This window comes from Larus michahellis, chromosome Z, assembly GCF_964199755.1.
Source record: "Larus michahellis chromosome Z, bLarMic1.1, whole genome shotgun sequence".
Lineage (NCBI taxonomy): Eukaryota > Metazoa > Chordata > Aves > Charadriiformes > Laridae > Larus > Larus michahellis.
Genome location: NC_133930.1, coordinates 84353304 through 84379739, shown reverse-complemented (window position 1 = coordinate 84379739; position 26436 = coordinate 84353304). Strand labels below are relative to the sequence as shown.

Sequence of the window (26436 nt, the reverse complement as noted above, 5' to 3'; positions counted from 1 at the left end):
AGACAAGAAGTGGCGGATGAAAAAGCCTTTGTCACCTACGCCCCCAGGTCAAGAGTCCCTGTCTGACAGCGTTAGAGCAATTAATGCTCGGGTTATACCCAAAAGCAGGCTGAAAGCTAGCATAGGAAAGCAATACCCATGAGGAGAATTAGCAATTGAGGAAGTTTCATTCAGGGACCATATGAACCAGCATCACTGAATACAGGTCAACCTTTAAAAAGTCCAAGAAAGTGCTATTTCTGCAGCATATTAATGTACCATTCTTATTATTACATTTTGTTAAAGCAATAGCTTCTACTTATGTATATTAATGACAAACACATGAGAGTTAGAAGAAACAAGGAACTGCAAGTCAGCATTGCCAGACAGGAAGAGAGAAAAGAGAGAAGCTAACTTTGTGTTTATTGCTGAACTTTTACTTGCTAATACAGAAAATCTCAGAATGAGGAGTTGAGGAAAGGCTAGAAGTTATTGCCAGAACAACATTTTTTCCCCTTTAATTGATTCTTTCAGTGTCATAATCTCTCTTATGTCTACTATTATCTCTCTATTTCTTGCTACTCTGTGATATCTGACTGAGAAATTGGCCAGGCCGTTTATTTAGCAGCATTTCGCTGCAGTGCCATAACTGAGTAAAACTCTTAACTGACTGGTGCAACTTCAGAAGCCATAAACGCAAGAAACCTTAAGAAAAATCTCGCTTGGAGGGAACCCAAGGGTTGTCCATCACTGATGTAATTACCTTCCATATACCTGCTGCTTGGGTGTTTTAGGCCAAGACTTATGGGAATGAGGTGTTCATATTCCCCACCGTTCTCTGCCTATTGGGAAAACCTTTTGGGGATGGTGCAGCCCATGAGAGCGACAGCCACACAGTGCTGCAAAGCACCAAATAAAGCCTCACCAACTTCAACCTCCCCTTAGGTAAAACTGACCCCAGCACATACCTTGCAATGACTTTTTATGCTTTTTAGGTCCAGAATAACAGACCTGCAAGTTACTACAAGAAGCAGTTATTTTGCCAGAGAGCTCTGATTGTCTCAGAAGCAGAGGTCTTATTCAGCAGGCTTCGTTGTTGAATGATACTCATAGGAACCAGGAACCTGTCAGCAGGTTACACTCCCTACTCCCCTTCATTTTAATCGAAATTACTGTAGATATTTACTGCCTTTCTGCAGCTTCAGAGACAGCAGAAGGCAGGTCTTATTTATAAAGCAGGAAGTTAACACTGTTTTGGTTAGGGATGCTCCTCAAAAAAAGGGAAACGTGGGCAAAAAGGAGGACAAGGACTAGACGTCCTTCCATATCTGACAAGTAGGTGAACAAGAGTAGGTGGAGGTATAATAATATATTTGGCTCTGTCATTGAAATCATTCACTTCCTGGCTTGAGATAACGAGCTGATTTTCCTCCCCTCATCCTTGACCCCAGTCTGTGCAAGGAGAGAAAGCTCTGGATGAAAAAGAAGTACCTCACAAGTTAATGAGATCTCTTTTCATAGGGAGTGTTACTCAAAGCAACATTAAAAACAAACTCGCATTAAATATGGACATGATGTCAGCCTCGTATTAGAAACTTTTGTTTTGAGGGTTTTTTTTAGCAATGGTAGCTCTTAAGCTTTCTAGAATTCGCCTTTGTGGGCTACAACTTTTTGTTTTTTAATGGAAAAATCATTGGCACAAAAAATTCTATCAGGGCTTTCAAAATAGACTCAGACAGGAACACCACTACTAAGCTGTGAACACAAAAAAGCAAGCAAAGGGGGAAACATGGAATATAGGGAATGAAATTAACACTGAGGCAATTCCATTGGCTGACTCTCAACAGGGTCCACTCTGTGCTTCTGAGGAAAGAACAGCACTTGGTGGAGTAATGGCCTTGTAGTATTTAGCTATTTCCCTATGATTCTGCCTACAAAAGCTTAAATTGCATGTTAACACATACCAAGGTAATACCAAAGGACATATATACACAGAAGTATATTAAAACTAAGCAATCGGAACATTTGACCTCCACGCATTGCTATATTTATTGCATTCTGCAGGAATGTAGCTCTACCCATGGTCGGCAACAGATAGTGTAAGTCGTGAAACACGTATCGAACTGTTGGTTCTTCTTGTACTTGGAAAACAAGATGTTACTTTCCCTCTTGGAAATTCTCGCAAATGGATTAGTGCCAGAAGTGACCTAAGATATGTTTGCCGCACTAAAGAGAAGCATTTGGATGTGACCTGCTCGGTGACCCACTCCTGCTCTCTCTGGAGCATTTCTTAAGAGGAAAAAATGATAGGAGCTGTTGATGGAGGGACTTTCCACGTATTTTTCAAAGCAACAAGCTTCTCAGCTGTTGTTTTGGTTTTTATTTTAGCTTAGTTTTTCCTATTACTTAGCATGGAATATATGTCCTTTTGAGGTCTCCCTCTTTGCTTGAGGGCCGCAGATCACTGCCTATTCTTTTCCAGCACCCTTGTAAGGCAATAACTGCTGGCTGTGCAATATCATGTTTTCTCATTGCAAAACCACCCAAAATGCTTGACACAGCTGTCTTGGCTGCATGGCGAAGTCCAATGGAAAGCAAACACAGGCAGCTGCCAACTCCAGAGCCGCATGGTGGGTCAAGATGAGAAGGAAGAAGCCCTTCACTATTAATTTTTTCTCCCTCTGCACTTTCCCACCCCCAGTCGTTGCAGAGCTGCTACCAGTTCTGCCATTATCCCTGGGAGGAAGACCTCGAGCCTTCTTCCTCCCTGCCCGCACGGTCTCCGGCAGCACCAGCTCTGCCTGCAGAGCAGGCCCAGCATGTGGAGCTGAGCTCCACCAATCTGCAGGTACGTACGGGTCAGACCGGATCGTCAACACCGACCTAATGAGGCTTCCACCCGCTGCGTGTTCAGATGCTTGTAACAGCGTTTTGGCTCCTTGCAGAAGTTAGCAGGAAAGATGGGCTGATAAGCGAGTAACGAAAAGCCTGACGAGAGGTAAAAGCAATCTCCTGAGGGAACTAGTAGGAAATTCTGAAGCCAAGACAGGGCAGCTTTACCAGGCAGGTGGATTTTGAAGCCATTTTTTGTCAAGCAGGTCAAACATAAAGCCTATAAAAACCTATATTTCTGTATGGGCAAGTACGGCAGTCTCGTTGCTTGGTGTGTCAGTGCTGTTTCACATAATTAATAATAGATATAATTTAATGAATGTAGGGTGATGTTCACCAACCCATTCCAGCGAGGACAGTGCAAATGGTGACAACATGAGTGTGCTTCTGCTTTCTCTGCTCCTATGTTGGGCACGGTGTCTCCACCACCACCACCGGGACGGTGATTCTTGCTGCAGGCTCACTCACAAAATTTCAGTTTAATGTAATATAATGACACTGCTAAAAACTGGCCAAGCCAGTTCCTCCAAGTGCTCTCAGTAGAAAACCGTAGCCTCTCATCTCCACACACCTACTTTCTGCCTCACTGTCACTCCACGCTTTTCCTTAAGAGTTTCAAAGCTACAGATGTCCCATGAGGGTTTTTAAGGTGGTTTCTGTATTGTCTAAGATATAATATATATTTTCTGGGTATCAGAAAAATATATTAATCTGTGTTTGCCCATAACTATCTATAACTACATATGTATAACCATATAGCTATATCATAGAATCACAGAAGCTTCATGGTTGGAAAGAACCTTTGAGATCATCGAGTCCAACCAAACAACCTACAATCTTTGCCACTAGAGCATGCCCTGAAGTGCCACATCTAGACGTTTCTTAAATCCCTCTAGGGATGGTGACTCAACCCCCTCCCTGGGCAGGCTGTTCCAGGGCCTGACCACTCTTTCAGTAAAGTAATTCTTCCTAATATCTAACGTAAACCTCCCCTGCCGCAGCTTCAGACCATTTCCTCTGGTCCTGTCATTATTCACCTGGGAGAAGAGGCCAGCACCCACCTCTCCACAACCTCCTTTCAGGGAGTTGTAGAGGGCAATGAGGTCTCCCCTCAGCCTCCTCTTCTCCAAGCTAAACATGCCCAGCTCCCTCAGCCTCTCCTCATATGCCCTGGTCTCCAGACCCCTCACCAGCCTGGTCACTCTCCTCTGGACACGCTCCAGCACCTCAATGTCCCTCTTGTACAGAGGGGCCCAGAACTGAACACAGCACTCGAGGTGAGGCCTCACTGGTGCCGAGTACAGAGGCACCACCACGTCCCTGCTCCTGCTGGCCACGCTATTCCTGATACAAGCCAGAATGCTGCTGGCCTTCTTGGCCACCTGGGCACACTGCTGGCTCATGTTAAGCTGGCTCCACCAGCACCCCCAGGTCCTTTTCTGCTGGGCAGCTTTCCAGCCACTCTTCCCCAAGCCTGTAGCGCTGCTTGGGGTTGTTGTGACCGAAATGCAGGACCGGGCACTTGGCCTTATTAAACTTCATACAGTTGGCCTTGGCCCATCGATCCAGCCTGTCCAGGTCCCTCTGTAGAGCCTTCCTACCCTCCAGCAGATCAACACTCCCACCTAGTTTGGTGTCATCTGCAAACTTATTGAGGATGCACTCAATCCCCTAGGCACAGGCACATTTCCTATCAGCACAATTGTTCATTCAACAAAGCGTGCGAGTAAGGCCAGTTTTAGGACACAGACGAACTTCCATCTTAGGCCTTAGGTAACTCTGCTGCGCATGGACCTTCCTCTGCGTTCAGATATAGAGCTACTCAAAGCACTTGCATTCAGTTACTTGTAACTGCACTCACAGCCTTGGGTTAAGCTTCATGTGTAATAAATTACTAGATGTAAAATTAAATTTAAAATTACATTAAAATTTAATTAAGTAAAATTGCATGTAAAATTTGTGACAAAGGTGATAATATGTGGGGTTTTTCCTCCATGAAAAAGTATAGACTTACAATGAAAAGTATACTTACCAATATGAATCAAAGCAACAAAACTAATTTACTTTGTGTCACGCTTTAGTTATGTATCGCCTTTACTGCAGAAGCGGAATGAATGGAGACTAAACTGAATTTCTTAATTTGAAAAGGAATCTAACAGGAAAATGGAACAAAAAAGTCATGGTAGTAGCAATCTTTCCAAACTTGCTGAAAGCAACAGAAAAGGAATTGGAGATTATGATTTCCTCTCATGGATGAGTATCACACATACACCACTTCAACTTCTGCATGCAAAGGAAATGCTATAATAAAATCCCGTATAAGCATAAAATGGAAGACAAGTTGCTAGTTAAAAAAGCATAAAATGGTCGGTAATACAGTGAGCTATACAAGAATGTCACCCACGGAAGGCATTTTTATGCTTGGCAAATGGACTCGTAGCAGGTGTAATCATTAGTTACTATTAGTTCTGAGATAACTGGCAGAATCTGTTCCAAGATTCTATTTATGCATAGTTTCTAAAGGTTGATAAATCATTAATATATGGTATTGGCATGGCTATTATGTTTTGCAGATGTTAGTAAGTGCAGTATTTGTGGCATGGCTGTTGTGATAATTATAGTCCAACCTGTTGGACATTAACAGACTTTGTGCAACAAAGCACTTACCAAAGCCCCTGTTATTTAGTAAGCCTGAAGCATACACCTGAAAGCAAAGTTTTAATAGAAGACGACATTTACCACAAACCAAAACGTGACCCAACCGAATGATCAATCCAAAGGCCACCGAGGAAGACGGTAGCTGGAGTCATCGTCTGAGCAGTGGTATGGAGGAGACGGGTCGACAGCAGAGTAAGCTTGGGAGCTTTTCCCCCCGTCGCCGCACTCCCTGTTGACACTGTTATATTAGTCTCTGCTCCAAAGCAGATGTGCTTTACGTCCATTTAGGATTATCTGTGTCATATCACGTAGCAGATATATTTCAAGCAGCAGCCCAAAAATCCAGCACTTGTGCTTTAAGGATGCACTAAACATATTGTGGTAAAGAAAATAAATAAATATCCTGGCACCTTTTTCAGTATTTGTGGAATGTGCTAAAAGGAAGCTTTCACTTTCAATGAAAAGGCTGTTGTTCTGTGTTCTTGTTAGGTCATTGAAATTGAGATTTTATCCAGTTTTCTAATGAAAGGCTCCCCTAAAACATGATATCAGTCTAATCTCACCATTTAGGAGGACAGGATACAGTAACCTTAGACGCTGCTTTTTTCTGGGGTTATTTTTGCCCTGTTGCCTTCCTGGGGTCAGCAAGTGATAGCAATGAAGATAGCAGTAAAGAAACAAAATTAACTTCTGATCCCCTGGCTCAGCAGTGCTGGTGATGAGATTACTCAGTGGGATAGGATGAAATATCCTACAAAACACACCTAAACCCCAAATGGCAAGACTCGTACATCCTCTACACAAAGTCTTTGAGTATTGACATGATGACCGATTCTTCTTTTTCATTAAAAAAAAATGACTGAACCATTTAACTCCTACCCAAACGTGTTTTTGAACAGCTGAAGTGCACAGTATAACTTAGGTTTGTGTGTGAACAAAGCTAATAAAAACAATCTTTCAATGCAGGAGATGAGGAGATGGCTAAATCTATACAAGTCACACAGAAATCATATTCTTGGCAGAAAGCTATAACTATGATCCTGGCGTTTTCTTTTTTTTTTTTTTTTCATTGCTTGTACTGGTTCTACGTAAGGAGAAATTTCCAGGCGAGTAAGTCAGGCATCACTTGGTGTTAAGTACTGCCTTATTTTCTTCCAGTCTATGCTTGGCATTTCAGCTGTTACAAATCATTCTTACAAAGTAAGGCAAGCCGTGTTAGCAAAGTGACTGAACAGTTTGTGCTAATGCTCTTTGCCAGCGGAAAGCGGGACGGCAATCTGAAGCAGTCCAAAAAGAGGCACTTCCAGGAAGAGGAGGGTCTTTATTTAGGTTATGTTGAAAATCATTCATCCCCTAGCTCCTTCTACTCTCTACTGTTACAGGGATTCAATGAACTAGTAGCGCTATATTTGGCTTCCATTTAGAAAACGCAATCCATTAGAAAAAATAAAAGTACTTGAGGCAATACAGACTAAGAGATTGGTAGTAATGTGGTTTAATAAACTGAGCACAAACCTGAAATGTAGGAGCCATCAAATTTGCTTCCTATGTTGGTAAGTATGCTGGCCCTACACACGTCATTTATCTTCCCATGGCTTTTATTCCAGACATCTATAAAACCAAGATGATAACATCCATCTCAGAAAGGCACTCTGAAGACTGACAGGTTGGTAATTCATACCCCTGCAGAGCAGACATGACTACTTACAGGCCAGATTAACTATAAAAAGAAGATAGTCTTCTTTATAAAAATATAATGTAAATAATTTACTCTCAGTTTTTCATATATTATATCAATGTATCCTATTGTGATAATTTTCACAAGCGGAAAATGACTACTTGTGACCGCTTTGAAATTTCTTTACAATATATAAACTTAAAATTTGTATTACATTAGTGAAAATACTGGATTTCTCAAGCCTCCCTATAAGCTTGTCCAAATACACCAGATAAGATCTGTTTTTCTACAGATACATTTTCTAAGAGGCAAGACTATCCAAATTTTTGTACGAGGAAAGACTATCCAAATTATTGTTACTTTAAACATTTCTAAAATTTTGTAAGGGTTACCCTAAGGATACTTTCTCAGTTGGTTTTCACGCCTCCTGAAAGGAGGAAAGTAGGACAGTTACATTGTTTTTCAAGGGATTGGGGTAATAACTCAAACAAAATTCACTACACATGGCTAGATCTTGGATAAATTACTTTTTAGACTCTTTCTACACTAATTCTGAAGTAAAACTTCAGGCAGTCCAAGAATCTCATCGTGACTCCATGGCTTCACTACCTCCTATACTGCTGTAGCCTACAGGAGTAGTGGAGGACACCTACACCGTGCCTATTTGCAAAGCAAAACTCTCCTTGGAAATGTGGATACAACTTATTTGTTTCTCCTTCCGAGATTACCTATTTCTCAGGCAAAAATGACAAAGTTTCTGAGATAGGGAAAGAAATATGGGAATGGACGGTGTGCAGAAGGGGACAAAGAAGGAGGTGAGTAAGGACAGGGGTATCTTTGGGACTAAATCTCAGTAGAGTTTCAAGGATGGGACTGGACTCCTGCCGTGGGAAGAAGGGGAGAAGCTTCGCTGTTTGTTGCAAAACGCTCCACAGCGATGGTCTGTTAGCGTGGTTTTAGAGGACAGAAACAGTGTTTATTTCTCCCTGATTCAGCTCAAAGGTACCTAGTGTACTTGAACTTTATTTCACCTTCTTCTCATTGTCCTTCATTCTCACACCATGCAGCACTTTGAACAGGGCAGAGCACTGCCAATTGTGATTTTTATGGACAAATAGTTAAATATCCAACCTGCACACCTTCTTGATGTCCACCTTTTAGGTCTCTGGCTACAAAACCTTGTTGCCTGCCTGTCATGATGGCCTGTTGTCTCATTGCCTGCTTGTACTGCATGTCTTGGGTGTCCATTGCTTGTCTTACATCCGAGTTTATAGACATGTTAGGGCACAGGACAAAGAACAGAATCACAGAATGGTTTGGGTGGGAAGGGACCTTAAAGCCCATCCAGTGCCACCCCCTGCCCTGGGCAGGGACACCTCCCACCAGCCCAGGTTGCTCCAAGCCCCATCCAACCTGGCCTTGAACCCCTCCAGGGATGGAACATCTTTTTGTTCTCTGCTTGTACAGTATTCAACACAATGAAAGTCTGGCCCATTCATGAACTCCAGAGCAGTATGGTTAATACGGTAATAATAGTTTCTCAGTCTAAATAATTGCTAGGCATTAGTATTTACTGAGAGGCAAGTGTATAGGTACACAGCCAAAGCAGGTGGTCCTAACCTGAGCTTATTTCTCAAGACTTTAGAACATGTTCATCAGCAAAAAAATATAGTAATAAAGAAAGGACAAAACACTCTTTATCATTAAAGGATAAGCTGAAAGAAACCAGTTTCTAAAATGACTATTGATTATTTTCACTTTTTTTGGTGGAGTTTGTTTTTTTTGGTTTTGGTTGTGGTTTTTTTTTTTTTTAACACAAAGACATTTCTATTTAATAAAGCACTACAGTATAAAGACCCTAAATACTGAAATGTTATACTAACTGAAAATAATGAGAAAGCAGGAACCTTGCATGTGCCTGGTGAAGCATCCTCTGGGATCACATTTCTCTCTTTTCTGACCACATAAAAAGCCTTTGGAAACCAGTGTACTAATTTAGGTGCCCAGAGTTGGGCAGCGTGTCTAACCCTTTTTTGTTCAGTGATGAAAATGAAATAACAGAATTGAAAATAGACTATAAGCACATAGTGCCTTTATGAAATAAAATTTTCTGTCCCTTTGGTTGGCCTATTTGGCTAATAATAGCTAATTACACAAAAGCTAGTCTGAAGGTAACAAAGCTTTGCAGGAAAGCAGCTGCCTTCATGGTGAGAATCACTGTTTTCAAAAGTCAGGAATGAGAAAAAGGTCCTGCAAGAGCTACTGTCTCCACTCCACTCAGAAAGGAATCACTCTGCCTATTCAAATGATTAAAATGCCAATATTCTCTTTCCTGGGATTCAGAAGATTAATCATAGAGGGTGCTGGGGCATAAGAAATACTGAACTTTCAAAATGCACTGCTGGGTATGTAGGGTATCTGAGTATATTTTAGGATAAGTGTTAGAATTTTCAGGCTGCTTCACTCTTACTCATTTTTTGAAGCACAATCACAACATTAGGAAGTCTCCAGTAGATCTTGCATTTTACTTACACACACTCACACACATACAGAGAAAATAAGATGATGTCCCTCTCAAAACTAAGTCTTCTACTCACCTTCCTTTATGAAGAAATAAAAAAAAAAAAAAAAGCAAAGAAAAAAATATCTGTGTGGTTCCCAGTTTTGCAATTGAGGGTCTAATATGTCTTTGTCACTAAAACTTTCCATGACTCTGTTCTAACAGCAAAACAACACATCTGAAGATTTAAACAAATAATCAGCTGACAGTACGAGTTGATTTGGTGCTTTTTTTAATCCAATTGACCTTTGTCAAGGCAAAGGCAAAAGAGCAACACTTGACATTTTGGTCAAAATAAAGAAAACATAATTTAGCAATTTTCATCCAACTGTGGTTAGCTCCAGCTTCACAGTTGCTCAACTCTTTCCAGACACAAATGATTTGCAGTCCTCACATGCACTAGAAAGCTTCCTGAGAGAGTTCCTATTAAGTGGTTATATTCAGATCTCACAATTAACTGTTGACATGTTCCCCTTTGGAGAAAAAAAATCCATCACAAAAATTCAGTACGAAAAGAAAATATTGGCAACATTACACTTAAAAACTTTCAAACAAACTGATTTTGGAATGAATGTGCAACAGTACATTTAACATATTCCTTAAATTTATGGTCCTTTTGTTAATAGAAGGAAATACTGAAAATCTCAAAGAATTCAGTAGTATGAGATCACAGCCACACTCAGTGTTCCTGGGCAGGTTAGATGTTTAACTGTTTGCCCATACAAATCGCAGCTGTCAGAGCACTGTGCTATTAGATCTAGTCAAAGTGAATTCAACTTTGAACGTGATGCTCAATGCCTTCTTTATGCCCTGACACCACCCTGCCTCCTGAGCAAACCAAGGTGCTGGAACTCAAAAAGTTGTTCTGAGTTAGGGCCAACTCTGGAAAAGGACTGAAGTCTCTAAAAAAATGCCTGCTGTGAGACAGGATATATTATTTTCTGTGCAACACAACACTGGAGTGATTATACAGCCGCTGGATCAAGGCCAGTATGCACACAGACAACAGATGATTGCTGACATGTGAAATATTCTCAGGCTTCTGAAATCAGATTTTCAAATCTCTGATCTCCTCTAGTGCTTGTTTTCTACTCCCACCACATACAGAATTCATCTCTTGGAGCCACGGGCTCAGAAATGTCCACAGGATCCCAAATAATGAGTCACCAGTACCTTTTACAATGGCATTCATATTGCTGTTGGGTAGAAAATCACCATCACAGTTGCCTCCCTCGAGCCTGTCTCATACTGGTCATTTGCATTTGTCCTGAGACGAAGCAATACGCCCACCTTGGTTTGCGCTTCTCAGTTATATACAACTTACCCACTTACAGAAGAAATTCTTTCGCTATTAGTATCTTGGTGCATAATTTTGCACTTAGTGTTGTCAGATCTCGTATAATTGCTATTAATTCATTCCACAGACTAAAAATCATCAGTTTTATTGTGTAGGATACACCAGCCCTCTTAATCACCAATAACCCCTAAATTTGTGTGATCAAAAAACTATATTGGCATTTTTTCTGCCACAGTCATAATGAATATGCAACTGAAGATTAGTGTTGAGATGCAAAATTACTATTTTTTTATTTTTCCTGTGCAATTTTTACCGTATTTTTCCCTTCACTCTTACTCCTCCAAGGCTGTTGTGGCACTGTATGAAAAAGCTCCCTGAGAGCTGAACAGATTTGCTGCATTTCCTTTGTCTCAATTAGCAGATAGTGGCTTGCGCTAGTATGCCCAACTTCACAACATCCAAGCTAGATTTTGTCTTACTTTTAAGTATCTGATCTTTAATTGTAAAACTGATGTCTAACTAACCAGCTTCTAGCTGATAAAATCAAGATATATTTAGTATATAGATTTAACTGAACCTATGTTGTGGCACAAAAAGGTTTTTCTGATGTCTAGATGCCTCCAGCTTTACTTCAATGATTCTTAGCTCACTCTATTCCAAAATTATTTTAAGTAAAAAGCAAACTATATTTTCATATTGTGTCACTGTTCTAAGAAGTCATCGTTTCTTTTGGCAAACTACCTCCCTTTTAGTCCTAATACAACCTGTCAGGGCCCAGAACAACACTTCTTTAGAAGAAAGTACTTCTAAAACGAAGTTTCTTTTAGGCTAACTCTGTCCTATTTGGACAACTTCTAATTCATTATTTCCAAGGCTAGCAAAATCATTATCAACTGTACTTGGAGAACTCCGCTGTCCTCACTGGAAAACAAACATTTGCAGTTTATCTCCATGTAGATTAATACAGGATTATTTTTTTTAAAAAGTACTATAAGCAAAAGCTGCCAAGAACTGGTCTCAGTCATGGTTTCAAGATGACTTTAACTCTGTCTTGCCCACAATACAGAAGAATTTCACTAGGTGAGAAAAGTTATTACATGGTTTATTTTTTTAAAGTTTGGAACTCCTACTTAACTCACACTGGTTGGTGTAGGCAATAACCTTTATACCTACATGAGAGAAGTTCCTTCACGCATTATTCTGAGAACTATATGCCTAAGTGACTGGATTTTCTTTTTCCAAGTCTTGAACATATTTTTCATACCCCTTCCTGTTCTCTTCTCTTACCAATTCAACAAGTCATCCTATAAATTAAGGCCGGGTGGTGGTCCTTCAACTCACATTCCTTCCACATTGATCAGCTGCATGACATTTCAAAAACCTAAACACTTTCCAACAGTGATACCTGTCTAAAAATGTCAAGGAAAAAAAAAATACAAAGAGGGATTTTACACTGCATACACTACTTCAGAAAAAAAGTTAATGAAGTCAGTCTTTACTGAATTCCCTTTATTTCGGTGTTATTTCAGAATGAAATTGTAGCTTGTCATGGTCTCTGCTAAAAATGCATATCATGAATATGCTGAGTAATAAGGAAACTATGAAAGATAAAACCAGTAATGCCATTCATTCTTTCTACAGAGTTTCTTGGAGGCCACTGAAGCTGTATATAAATTAAGAGAATGATTACATTGTGGTTTTTTTTTTAAACACAAGTTTTAGCAGCCCCCAAACAAGGCCTCATCTGTATTTATGATGAAGAAAAGGAGAAAACATCCTTCTCATACTGGTGAAATATCAGGCTTATACAACATAGACAGTTCTTGTGCAGGGAATGTGTGGGTGGAGGAAAAGGGAATGGTTCTTTTCCTAGAGGCTATTAAAACTTTACATGCGTTTATTTCACGGAAATGTTCAGATCAGCCTTTGTAACATTGAACCTGGTGACATGTATGCATAGAGACCGCTCTGCAGTGCTGAAACACAAGAAACTGAATCCACTGCTCCAAAGCCATTCCTAAAGATGGCTAACATTTTACCTAAAATTTCCTGTCTACATGATTTCCGGGTCTTTGATTTTTATCATTAGTCCCGTGGTAAGTGATGCTTTTCTAAAAATTCATGACCTCAGGGGCACGTGGCCAGTGCTGTTATCTATCTATCACGACGAATGGGTTGAGAATACAGCTTCCCACGTGTCAGATCATAGAATCCCAGGAAAACTGGCTGGATGGGACCTTCAGCCCATCGGGACCTTCAGAGGTGATTCTGTCCGCTCAGAGGGTCAGCCCATTGATCAGGTCAGTATGGCTTTGTCTAGCTGAGACTTCAAACCATACAGCAATAGCGATTCTAAACTTCCCCGGGCAACAGTTCCAGTTCTCTGGTTCTTCCTAATGAATTATTTCTCCCAATGTCCAATCTCAAAACCTCACATGCCACAGTTTTGTGGCTACGTGCCCTTGTTGTTATAACCTGGCATTATCAAGAGAGTAGAGGGGAAGAGCATGACATCATCATTTTTTTAACTACCTTTCAAATATTTGCATGCTGCTATTACATTTTCCATTCCTGGCCTTCTCGCCTGACTAAATAAACACAGCTCTTCCAGCCACTCGTCACAGGACACGTGCTCCAGGCTTCTGACCAGTGTGGTAGCCCACCCTTGGACCCTCACCAGTTTCGCCATGATCGAATTCCTGATTCTTGGGGAAACAAGGAGAGGGGTTAGTAAAAGTGCCACCTTAGACTTCCGGGGGGCAAATTTTGACCTGTTGAGAAGACTGCTGGACAAAATCCTTTGGGAGGCTGCCCTGAAGGATATAGGAGCCCAGGAAGGCGGGACATACTTCAAGAGAGAAGTCTTAAAGGCACAGCAGGAGGCTGTCCCTGTGTGCCGAAAAACAAGTAGGCGGGGAAGGAGACCGGCCTGGCTAAGTAGGGACCTTTGGCTGGACCTCAAGAACAAAAGGAGAGTCTATGACCTCTGGAAGAGGGGCCAGGTCTCTCATGAAGACTATAAGGATATAGCGAAGCTGTGCAGGGAGAAAATTAGGAGAGCCAAAGCGCAGCTAGAGCTCAACCTAGCTACAGCTGTTAAGGATAACAAAAACTGTTTCTATAAATTCATTAACAACAAAAGGAGGATTAGGGAAAATCTCCCTCCCTTATTGGATGCAGAGGGAAACAGAGTCACAAAGGCTGAGGAAAAGGCTGAGGTGCTCAATGCCTACTTTGCCTCAGTCTTTAGCAGTGGAACGAGCTGTTCCCTGGGCACCCAGCCTCGTGAGCTAGGAGACAGGGAGGGGAAGCTGAAGGAGGTCATCACAATGAAAGAGGAAGTGATCTACGACATGCTACACCGCTTGGATGCGCACAAGTCTATGGGACCAGGTGGGTTACATCCAAGAGTGCTGAAAGAGTTGGCAGACGTGCTCGCCAAGCCACTTTCCATGATCTACCTGAAGTCATGGCTAACTGGGGAGGTCCCAATGGACTGGAGGGTAGCAAACGTAGCGCCCGTCTACAAAAAAGGCAGAAAGGAGGATCCGGGAAACTATAGGCCTGTCAGTCTGACCTCGCTAGCAGGGAAGCTCATGGAGCAGACCATCTTGAGTGCCATTACAAGTCATATAATGGACAAGCAGGGGATCAGGCCCAGTCAGCATGGGTTTAGGAAAGGCAGGTCCTGCCTGACGAACCTGATCTCCTTCTATGACAGGATGACCCGATTATTGGATGAGGGAAAGGCTGTGGATATTGTCTACCTAGACTTTCGAAAAGCATTTGACACTGTCCCCCATAGAATTCTCATGGAAAAACTGGCGGCTCGTGGCCTGGATGAGCATACGATCGGCTGGATCAAGCACTGGCTGGCTGGGCGGTCCCCAAGAGTGGTGGTCAATGGAGTTAAATCCAGCCGGCGGCCGGTCACAAGTGGTGTCCCTCAGGGCTCGGTGTTGGGACCATTTCTGTTCAACATCTGTGTCGATGACCTTGATAAGGACATAGAGTGTATCATCAGCAAGTTTGCAGATGACGCGAAGCTAAGCAGGAGTGTTGATCTCCGTGAGGATAGGGAGGCTCTACAGAGAGACTTGGATAGATTGGACCAATGGGCCAATGCTAACGGTATGAGCTTCAACAGGGCCAAGTGCCGGGTCCTGCGCTTGGGCCACAAGAACCCCATGCATCGCTGCAGGCTTGGGGCAGTGTGGCTGGAGAGCTGCCTGGCAGAAAAGGAGCTGGGGGTTCTAATTGACAAGCGGCTGAACATGAGCCAGCAGTGTGCCCAGGTGGCCAAGAGGGCCAATGGCCTCCTGGCTTGTATTAGAAATAGTGTGACCAGCAGGAGGAGGGAGGTGATTGTCCCCCTGTACTCAGCACTGGTGAGGCCACCCCTTGAGTATTGTGTCCAGTTCTGGGCACCTCAATATGAGAGAGATCTCGAGGTGCTGGAGCGAGTGCAGAGGAGGGCAACGAAGCTGGTGAAGGGCCTGGAGAATAAATCTGATGAGGAGCGATTGAAGGATCTGGGATGGTTTAGTTTGAGGAAGAGGAGGCTGAGGGGAGACCTCATCACTCTCTACAACTACTTGAAAGGCCATTCTAGAGAGGTTGCTGCTGGTCACTTCTCACAAGTAATTAGCGATAGAACAAGAGGGAATGGGTTCAAGCTGCAACAGGGTGGGTTTAGGCTGGACATTAGGAAAAAATTCTTCCCAGAAAGAGTGGTCAGACACTGGAACAGGCTGCCCAGGGAGGTGGTGGAGTCACCATCCCTGGATGTGTTTAAGAGTCGTTTAGATGTGGTGTTGGGGGATATGGTGTAGGGGAGAACTTTGTAGAGTGGAGATGATGGTTGGACTCGGTGATCCCAAGGGTCTTTTCCAACCTAAATGATTCTGTGATTCTCCACACACCTCAAGAACTGCAGAGTCCAAAACTGCAGACTCCAAAACTGGATGAAGTATTCCAAGTGTGGCTTCACTAGCTCCCAGTAGACCAGCATGATAACTCAATCCACTGGCCAAATTTCTCCTGCTGCAGCCCAGTATGTGGTTTGCCTTATTTCCAAGGGGACTTCCACTTCCCTTAGTTACTGTCAACTACAAATTTCCTGAATTTTCTAAAATTCTAGAGTAATGTTATCCTTCCATCACACTTATCCTCAGTCACCCTGATTTTTCAAAAATAGGCTCACAATTACACGGGCAGCTCTTGCAATACCCATAGATCTGGGTATTACACCTTCTCTAAGTGGTCCTCAGCCTGTTACTCCCCTGCTGTTTGCTGCCTCTCTCCTTCTCAAACCCTGCCGGTGGGTGCAGCAGGCTTTGCCTCTGAAAACCAGTGCGGGACAAAATTACATTAAGTACTCAGTCAATTATAAAGAAACTCGTTCTTTTCAAGCCACACATTCAAGAGACCCATTGTTTTCAAGCCACGTTCTCAACTTCTGAACTGACCATCAATTAATGGTCTGAAAATAATAGTACAGAAATTAGAAGTCTGGATTTAAAGGCAAAATAAAGATTGACTCTACATTATGATTATACTGAAATACTTATTTTAGCTGAGTTATTGGAAAAATGCTATTTATGGTGAGAGATTGGCCGCAACGTAAAATGAAAAAGTGGGTGATTTTTTACAGATACCGAATCAAGATGGTTGTTATTTTATTCTCCACAATAAGAAAAGCTGACTCTTGTTGACAGAGCTGGAAGAAGATCCCAGGTCCTCTTCAGTGGATATACCTCCATTGACTGCAGCAGTACATTTCTTCTTGTCATGTACTACCTAATTCTTGCTATCACTAACGCCTTCCAAAGGGAATGGCTAAAACTGCTTTGTCATCTTCTACCTCAAAAAACTAATAAAGCGTTTAGAGGCTTTTCCTGAGATATATTTTTAATGCAAGTTCTTTAAGAACTGCTGAAGTAGCTTCATAAATGCTGGAAGACCTAAATTTACTACATTTGTTTTAAAAAAAAATATATTGTATTCATCTTTTTCTATTGTAAATGGTCAACTGATTGAAATACTCTCTAAATGTTCTTGATCGATGATTGGCTGAAAATCCAGTAAATCACAGCCCACTTCAGTACATTCTTTCACTCTGTGCTTTTTGCATTTTTATTATGCATTATTTTGTATACGTTCATCATCATAAACACAGCTCTAGACGCAAGCTAGTCTCTTCTGACATCAGTTTCTCCTATGTATTTAGGAGATACTTTGTTCCAACCTAACAATGCTTCCTTTGTTTACCTGACACTGCACACTTTTTTGTTTGTTTTCTCTTCAGCTTGAGCTTGACTTTGGGTCCATTACGTAAGCACTTGAATAGGTGAAGGGAGTATTTTACCATAATTTCCTAAGTCATTACAGTGATCAGGTACTAGAGTATGTGGTAATTATGAACACAGAGAATTCTTCTTTAAGAAGGAAGTGATATACATACAGAAAGGGATACAAAACCGAATACTGCATTGTCTTGATGCACTGAATAAGCGTCACGCAAATGTCTTTTAAAGTTTGCACGGCTGGTATATTGCATACCAATGCTATTGCCCAATCAGGATTACACCCCAGAAGTTTAGCTGATGACGTCAAAAAATGCCATCTCTCAAAAAGTGACAAGCTTTCTTTATTTGCTTTATATTAACAAATTAACAAATGAAAATAAGTGTACATGCTGAACAAACGTTCAGGGGCTTTGACTTTAACAAAAGTAACTTCTTTTTTCTACTTTGCTGTTAAACAAGTGAACTTGTACAGAGTACACTATTTTCTTTCCCTCCAGGTATAGTATGTCTGGAAGAGAATTCAAGCCCCCAGAGATAGCATAGGAATCTACTTTATTGCACAGATGTTGAAATGTAATGCCTGCTTTGGATGCATATTTTATTTTGTTTCGGGGTAGTATATGAATTCTTTGAGCTGTGTTTAATTGTGCTTGGTTATGCACTCAGCTGATGGAAGAGGGTTTGGTATTACTTGGACTATTTCTACTTGAACAAGTTTATGTGCTTTTCTTGATATTCTGCTTGTAGTTCACCTTACCCTGGCAATACTATGGTGACTTCATTGTCTTTTGTTGGGCTTTTCTGCAGCATAGAATCACTTCTTGCAAAGTCTTTAGGCAGCCTTTTGCAGCCCACCACGTTTACTCACATCTCGTGTCTGTCTAGTACTTGATTTTGTTTGTTTTTGCGTTGTCTTATATCATCAGAACTGCTGTTCGGGATCATCTAGTCCATCTCTGACTCATCCAGCGGAGATGCTTTAGGAAGATGCCATAAGAAACAGGAAGTGAAGCTATTTATAGCAGTGGCCTTCTCAGTGTCCCCTGACTATGTCCCACAGTTAAATACTATGTTCTAGGAAAAAACATATCTTTCATTTGCAACTGGTGCTGGCATGAGCTTTATAAACCATATACTTTTGTTTATTTACTTTGCTACATGAATATAATGCATTTACAAAACTGTGTATCTTTGCTCTCTTCTTCCTTTCTCAATATGCTGTATTTTTTTACTTTGTTTTCACTTCTAAAAACTGTGTCATATTGATTTCTCTTGCTATGTTTATTTTCTGTTGTCCCACAAACAGGGTATTCCTCAATATAATGTGTTTGGTTTTTTTCTTGTCACCGTATCTACTAGTTTTCTTTGACATTTTGCTCCTTTGCTACTTGAGCTAACCCTCGCTCCCATTCTGGTTTGCCTCTGCTGTTTTAATTAATGGAATTTATTTGGTGAATCGCGTCTGCTCCAGCCTATGCCAGGTTTGGGCATGCGCCTGTTCACTCCTTTTCTCCATGTCCATATTGTTAAACGTACTGTGGGCTTTTCAAACATTTGTACCTGGACTCCTGGATCTTCTCTTACTCTAATCCACTAGAAATAATTTGACTTTTAAAAATTGCCCTATTAGGCAAGTCAGCCATTTTGCCCACTTTGTAAAAACCACCAGTCAACTCTTACTTCCAGATTTTTCCTGTGTTCCTTGGGAAGAGGTATTTTACAGGTGACGCTGTTGGTCATCCTGGTGTGCTCATACACAGAGCAGGCAAAGGCATTTTACCCTTCTCTGTATCAGCCAAAGCAACCACACAAGATCTTTTTGAACACAGTGGTTAATAACGGATACCTCCCAGTTTTGGTTGACTTTTCTCCTGATTTGAAACTGCTGAAAAATGGAGTTTTTATACTGTTGATGGGTAAATTTTCAGTATTTCATAAGAGTAAGGTTTTGATTCAAAATTATTTATTAAAAAAGTAAATTAATTAACTGCTACGGCTAGGACATGGTGGTTAGCACAGGAAACCATGACAGGGGTAGCTCAGGGGTATCAAATACCTTGTAGTTTTTGGTGCAGATACACTCTAAATTATAAGATGGGGGGTTGGGGTGTTCAGCACTTTTGGCTGGAAATACATCCAAAGAATAATCAAGATCGTACTCAGAAAGTTGGCTGCGGTGAAGAGCCCGAGAACGGGTCTGAAGCCTCAACCCAACCCCCCTGCAAACAATGGGAAGCGATCCACCCACCGCCCTGAACTTTGGATCCATCGAACGGCAAACACACCGCTGATGACATTAGCTGTACAAACCAGAAACACCCCCTAACCGCACGAAAAACACGGCCATCATCTATACGAGCACAGCGTATGCAAAACGGCTTGAGAAAATCCTAACCCTTAGAGAGAAGCACATAAAACACCAGCTTATTTTTTCACTCCTGACCCCAGCAAATAATCTCCTGAATAAATCCACGGAGGCAGTCATATGCAAAGAAAAGAGGTAAACGTTCCTCTCGCTTTTGCAAGTGAAAAGATGAGGAGCCGAGGCCCTTCGCTTGAGAGCTTGGAGTATGTTTCTGCAAGACAGATGCTACAACACAATATAAGCAGGAGCATACTGCCAAGGAGCTCAAAACATCAGATAACCCAAACACGCAACTTGCCCTTTTCCTCTTGTGCTTTTCTAAATTTATTTTTTGTTTTGTAAGTCGGCTATTGTCCCCCCATAGGGCACTTTGCATGTTTATTCTAGAAGCTACAGGGAAAGGACTAGCTTTCCCCTCCGTGCGCTAGAATAGCTTGTATTATAAACTCGTCTCTGATGGGAACCGTTTCCCGCAGGAAGTGCCCGGAAACAATTTGTCCGTAGTGGATGATTCTTCTATCAAGTGCATGTCCTAGGAAATGTATGTCACATGGCTAAACAACTAAATCGGATAACACGCAGTGCCCTTCCAGCCTCCTGAGTTGAATCCGTTTGGATACCCAGCACATATTAATGGGTAACGTTCTGCTTTGTTACACGGTCTGTTGCTCCTGAGCAGCAGGGAAGCAGGTCTGTTTCTCGTAAACTATTGCATTTTCTCATTCTTGTTGAGGAAAAGCTCTTAATGAATGCTGAATTGCTTTCCAACTGAAATCGGGCACATTATATAACAGAAATGCCCACCAATAAACGGTAAAACAACTTTTTATTCCAGAAAAATGGCCTCGTTTTAACAATCATTATCAATTCTCAGAGCTGATAAAGACATAATGCGTGGGAACGAGGGGCCAACAGCATGCTCTACAAGACAGCTAGTTCCCCTCAAAATCATTATCAAAATGTGTTATCCACCGTTACGGCCCATTTTCCTCTCCCATTCCCAAATATCTGGGCTGAGATTAAAGCTTCAAAGGAGACTGGACATGGCTGTCCATGTCGTGGGTGAACCTGCGAGCTCGGTGGCCCGAAGGACCTCTCAGAAGGGCGCATGTCCCCCCAAGACCAGCCCCTCGTTACTGGGCGCGTGGTCTGCAAAAGCTTTATGAAGCTCTACCTGCTTCCAGCACAACCTTCATTTACTCACTGTTCAGTATTCGTAATACATAATTTTCTCCTAGCCAAACAGTTTGCACACTGACATTTTCTCTAATTAAGACAATTTGGTGCATCTGGTTATTTGATGAAAAGCACAGATTAAGGAAATTTACAGACTATTCACCTTGCTCCTTCCTTGTTTTTCATTTCACGCGGCATGTCTGGTCACGTGATTCACACGTCTGTTTTTCTGCTTCCTGATTAGATAAATGTTAACTTTGAAACAGGAGAACAATATACGTGGGCCGGTTATTTAAAATGTGGGGGTATTCCAGGAAATGTTTTTTAAACTTGTTTTATTGTAGAGATTTACAAAGCACTGAAGACAATCACCTATTAAAACAAACAAACAAATGTAAAAACTATGGGGCTGTGAAAGAGCTACTCCATTTTTTATTACTGTTCTCAGGGTACCCAACACTAAAAATGTGTTTTTCCCTTTTAAATGTTTGGTAACATTATACTTTAAATAGTAATTTCCAATGTCAAGTAATAAAAGGTAGTGGGTACTGTCCTTTTACATTTTATGCCTGAAAATTCCCAAAGAGGATTGTTTTTAAAATGTGAAGCCTGAAGTTCTTGAGCTCTTCATATCTCGAAGGAAATTTTTTTATTTACTGCTGTTTGAGTTACAGCTACAGACCTGCACATTTTAATTTGAAATATCAATCAGGTGGAGATTACACATTTGAAATTTTTGTATCTCCTTTCAATAAAGGAAAATTTATTTCATATTCGAGGTTTTACAGATTCTCCAGGGCTAGGAATAACTAAAACAACAGATCTCCTCCTTTTGATGCGGAAGATCAATATTGATGTAATTTCGGTAGAGATGCTGCAGTATCTCCTGCAGGCCAGCTGACCTCTACAGTTATGTTGTATGTATAGGGCAAGAAGCCAAATGAATTGATGCCAAAACAAAAGGGTCGGCACCTTATTGGTGAAGCAGGAGCTCGTGTTGGTGGAGAGTTAAAGGAAGAATTACGGGCGGAAGGGCAACGCGGGCAGTCCGGCATCGCCCCGAGTGTGGAACCCAGGCTGTGCTCCGTGCGTGGCGTCGCACGGCAATGACAACAACGTAAGGCCAGCCACCCAATGGAGAGTGAAGCTTGTACTACCTGGCTTCTTAATTTTCCGTTTCCTGGCTCCTCTGAAGAATTTCAAACAGAGTTTCTGAATATATATTTATTTCCCAGCTGTCCAACTGAGGGTGGAGACGCAACTGGGGCCGTGACTCTGAAAGACCACAAATGCACCTGCTGGCAGAGGTTACTGGACCTTGGTGCACCACCTGCTGCAGGATACAGCCAACAGACAAGTATAGCTCTTGGTAGTGAAAGTTGTTTATGTCAGGTCATTGAGTAACAAAACAATACATACAGAACTATGCATTCCTTCAGTTGCATGAAATTATGGTAGAAATATTTCTGACATTATAGTACGCCACAAAAGTTCCAGCAGAAACAGACAAGAGTTACGTATTACCTCTGCAGGTCTTATTGGCATTAAACTTTTGTATGGACAAGCAATGCTGATAAGAGAGCAGTCAGCAACCAAAGATCAGCTAATAAAAGAAACAAAAAAAAGTACTTCTGAAGCTCAAATATTTTTAGAGTGCATGAATGGAAACAAAACCACATGAAGAGAATTAAATATAAACAACTGAAAAACTTCACATAGATTTAGAAATGCAAATATTGCTGATACCATCTCACTTTTAGCTGGATTTAAGCAAAATCCTAACTTTGGAGTCACGCAGTGGTGCACCTCTAATAGCGGTCATGACTTAAACATTATTCTAGGCATGATTTTGTATCTGTGTTTTCCATATCACCTGCCATCACGCTGGACCACTAGTGCAACAAATCCCCCACGGACCTTGTGGGCCTCGTATTTCACACGGCTGGCTTTCAACATCCTGTTTTACTTCTTGGTCCTATTGCACGAATGGAAGTCTTGAAAATGACAAAATTAATTAAAATAACAATAACTCTGTGGCTTTGAACTTTACTTGAATAAAATGAAATTTCAAGTTATATAAAGCAAACTAATATAAAGTCTCTTCCGGCAATTACGCAGAAGGGTCAACAGTCTGGCCAAGAATGACAATTTTCATAGAGTACTCATATCCCTCTCCTTTCAATTTGCACTGGCAATAAAGTAATTTTATTTTAAAGCGAATACCCATGCATACTACAGCACTCTGGCGCTGTTTTACCTCTGCCATAAAAACTCTGTTATATTGAATTACCCATTTCAGAAATTTGTATCTATCTGAGACAGATCTATGCAACACAAACCTCGACTGGATTCTAGAAATAATTCTTTGAAGGGAGACAGTAAGGAAGGGTATATAAAAATATATCTCTGTGTATCTACACGTACACACACGCGTCACCACGCTTTTACGCTTTACATCAATGCATGAAGTTTCACTATGAAGCTGCAGTAGCTGCAGTTGTGGTGCTAAAACTCCCGTGGGGGTTCTCCCGTACCCTGAGAGAGGGCAGAGGAAAAGGGGGGGAATGTGCTTTGGCACTTCTGACAGTCCTGCAGAGCTGCGGCAGTCCCACTGCAAGACAGCAACTTCATGTCTACGCTGCAGGCAATTACTGCAGCAAATCTATTCACCTCACTGCACAGAGAAAAAAACTCGTCATAACTAATTTGTGCCAATATATGCCGATATACACAGAGCAGTTAAGTGACAATATATACTGAATAATCAAATGTATCACGAGGAGAACACGCTACATGGTTGGACTCGATGATCTCCAAGGTCCTTTCCAACCATGAAGATTCTGTGATTCTATGATCTTTTTTCTGAATCTAAAAAAAATCACGTCTGAGATGTACATTTTGAAAATATTAGATGGCTGCTTAAGGAAACTCCCACCTTTTCAATTAAAACCTAAAATAAATCTCTTTTGTGAAAACACACCTTTTAAATTATTTTTTTATTTAACGAGGTACAAGGATTTTTAATGTTGGAAAATAACACATATTCTCACAGGTATTTCTATTCTAAAAATGGCAGAGGAATTTGCACGCCATAGATTTGGATACATATATATTTTTAAATTCCTCTTAATTTCACTGTTTTCAGGCATCAGAGGCATTTTCCCATCCGTGATGTACTAACCTCTACTCTGCAAACACTTCTGCAATGTGCAGTACGGCACTGAACGCAGTGTCATGCAGTACTGAGTCCACTGGCAGCACTTACACATGTAAAATTTTGCAAAGGGCTATTTGCGTGTTTTGTAACTAATAAGCAACATCCAGTCTATATTTGATTTTTCCATTGAAAAAGAACTTCACTTTACCAATATGCATGCTGCATGAGAAAAACTAAGCCTCACCCCTCATAATGGCAAAAATTCAATATTAGTGCTATATACTTTTATATCTATGTGTTGTTTTGGGGTTTTTTTATATTAGAGTTAACAGATACAGAATATTGGTTTGTGCTCAGTAGCGTTTTTGCAAAGGCTGCAGACATTTCGGTTGTACTGGTATACTTATCTCAATAACACATTAAATATAGAAGCAAGCAATTTTCTTTCCCAGTGTATTAGCTATGAAATTAAATCTATGCAATTATACTGCCATTGTTTCAAAACAACGCTTCCCTTGCTTTAATATGCATTCTGCATGTTAATTTGAGGAGTAAACGGAATACATAACTAACACCTCCACCGCGTCAGAACGTGTTTCTGGGTGTTGTTCTACTGGCGAATGCCAAACGTGTTGTGAGGGCTGGGGATGGCCCCCACCCCTGCCAGGGGACCGAAGGAAAAGGCGCCGGCTCTTACCTGCAGGCTGTTGAAGATGATGAAGAAGACTAACATCCAGAGGTGCCGGTAAGCCATGTGCAGTCCTCCCCACAGCCAGGTGACAGAAATTAGGGCAAAGAGGTACAAGACCAAGGGGATCTCTGAAAAAACACAAACACGGCGTTGCAGCTGGTGCGCCCTGGGAAAAAAACCCCACCACTTTTATCACATTAGCGACGCAGGACGCGGTGGTTTTTGCCATCTCTGGACAACCTTGGAGTTCGTTCTCCAGCGATGGGCAGCCCCGTCTCCTACCTGAGCTGGGTGGGGGTCCCAGGGCTCTCGGGACCCCCCCTGGGGACGGGAGACCAGCAGAAGGACATGGTCGGCTGTGGGGCTGGGGGATGGAGGGGCCGGAGGGGGGCACAGCCCAGCTCAGCAAACCGGGCATGGGTGTTTTGTGGGTAGGAAAACACACTGACCTCGGGGAAAGGACGGGAGAGCTCTTGGCAAACTCTGGAAATTTTGGGAGGAAACGGATTTTCAAGGATTGAGGGGAAAGGGAAAAAGAACCAAAGCATTGTCAGTAGAAAAAACTGCTACAGCTCTGGCAGCGTATAGAATTGTATAGAAATTATGCAAATAGCTTATTCTCTGATTTGTTGTTACTTTCACTGCAAACCGAACACAAGAAGGCATCGGACCCTGCAAAACTTTAAGTGTCAACCTCCACTCAGTCGAGGAGCCCCCCAGACAGGGGCTTGGCACCACTTAGCTTCGTCCACCTTCCAAAACACATGCAGAACCCGTCCTTAAGCACACACGCACATACAGCTGCATTTTATATTCCCTACTGTAAAAAGATTTCAGGAAGGCTGGCAGGAAGGTGTCTGCGTGGACAAAGTTTGCAGAAAGGACGGCAGAAGTTAGCTTTCACCCCCAGCTCACTCCTGCTGTGTGTCCCCCCGCCGCCGTGTTGACCGTATCCGCGGCAGACTTCAAAGTCCATGTTTGCCCAGGTCTGCTCACTTTGTGGACAAAAGTGCTCGCCCAGGCATTGCCCCTCTCCCCGTTAGCCATGTGGCATCAGCAAAGAGCGGGGACGTACTTTTGACAGGCACCGTCCTAAAAAACAGCAGTTTGGGAGCACTTTAGGCATTTTCTTTAATACTGTACAAAGACCAAGTGCCTTCTGAACACAGGCAAGAGCCAAAGTCAAGACCAGCTTCCAGCGAGGCAGGCAGCAGCTGCTTCAGGGTTGTAAGTATTGCTTTAGCAGAAACGCATGTGCGTATTTTTATGAACAAGGAATGACTCGAAGCACAATGCGGGCAGGCGCTGTATTCCTGACGTTTCCCCTGTTAAAGCCTAATAACACTCAGGGTGCAAACCTCAGCCCGGGCTGTTCTGCAACCACTGTTTGATAGCGCATTTAACAAAGATACGTATTTTCTTAGTGAATTATAATAAGATACTGTGCTACACATGAAAATTCGCATTATGCTAGGGCAGTTGTAACGTAGGACTAGAGGCAATAAAATGAAAGTATTAAAATAAACTTACTTCTTAGGAGCACTTAACAAGGCCTTGCTTTTTCTGTGGCAAAAACAAAAACAAAGAAACCCCAAACAACAACAACAACAAAATCATTAAAAAAAACCCCAAAACAAAACCACCCCTACCTGTTTTTACTGAAAAATAATAAGGG

General features: G+C 41.8%; 1 protein-coding gene across 4 annotated transcripts in view; it reads right to left on the bottom strand.

The window, feature by feature from the left end:
- Positions 1-26436, bottom strand: part of ADGRV1 (adhesion G protein-coupled receptor V1) — a 291124-nt gene that overhangs the window by 20011 nt on the left and 244677 nt on the right. For all 4 annotated transcript variants that reach the window (XM_074570871.1, XM_074570873.1, XM_074570872.1 and 1 more), the window contains one exon: positions 24768-24889. In XM_074570871.1, the coding sequence (XP_074426972.1) occupies positions 24768-24889 (122 nt within the window). The remainder of the gene's footprint in view (positions 1-24767; positions 24890-26436) is intronic.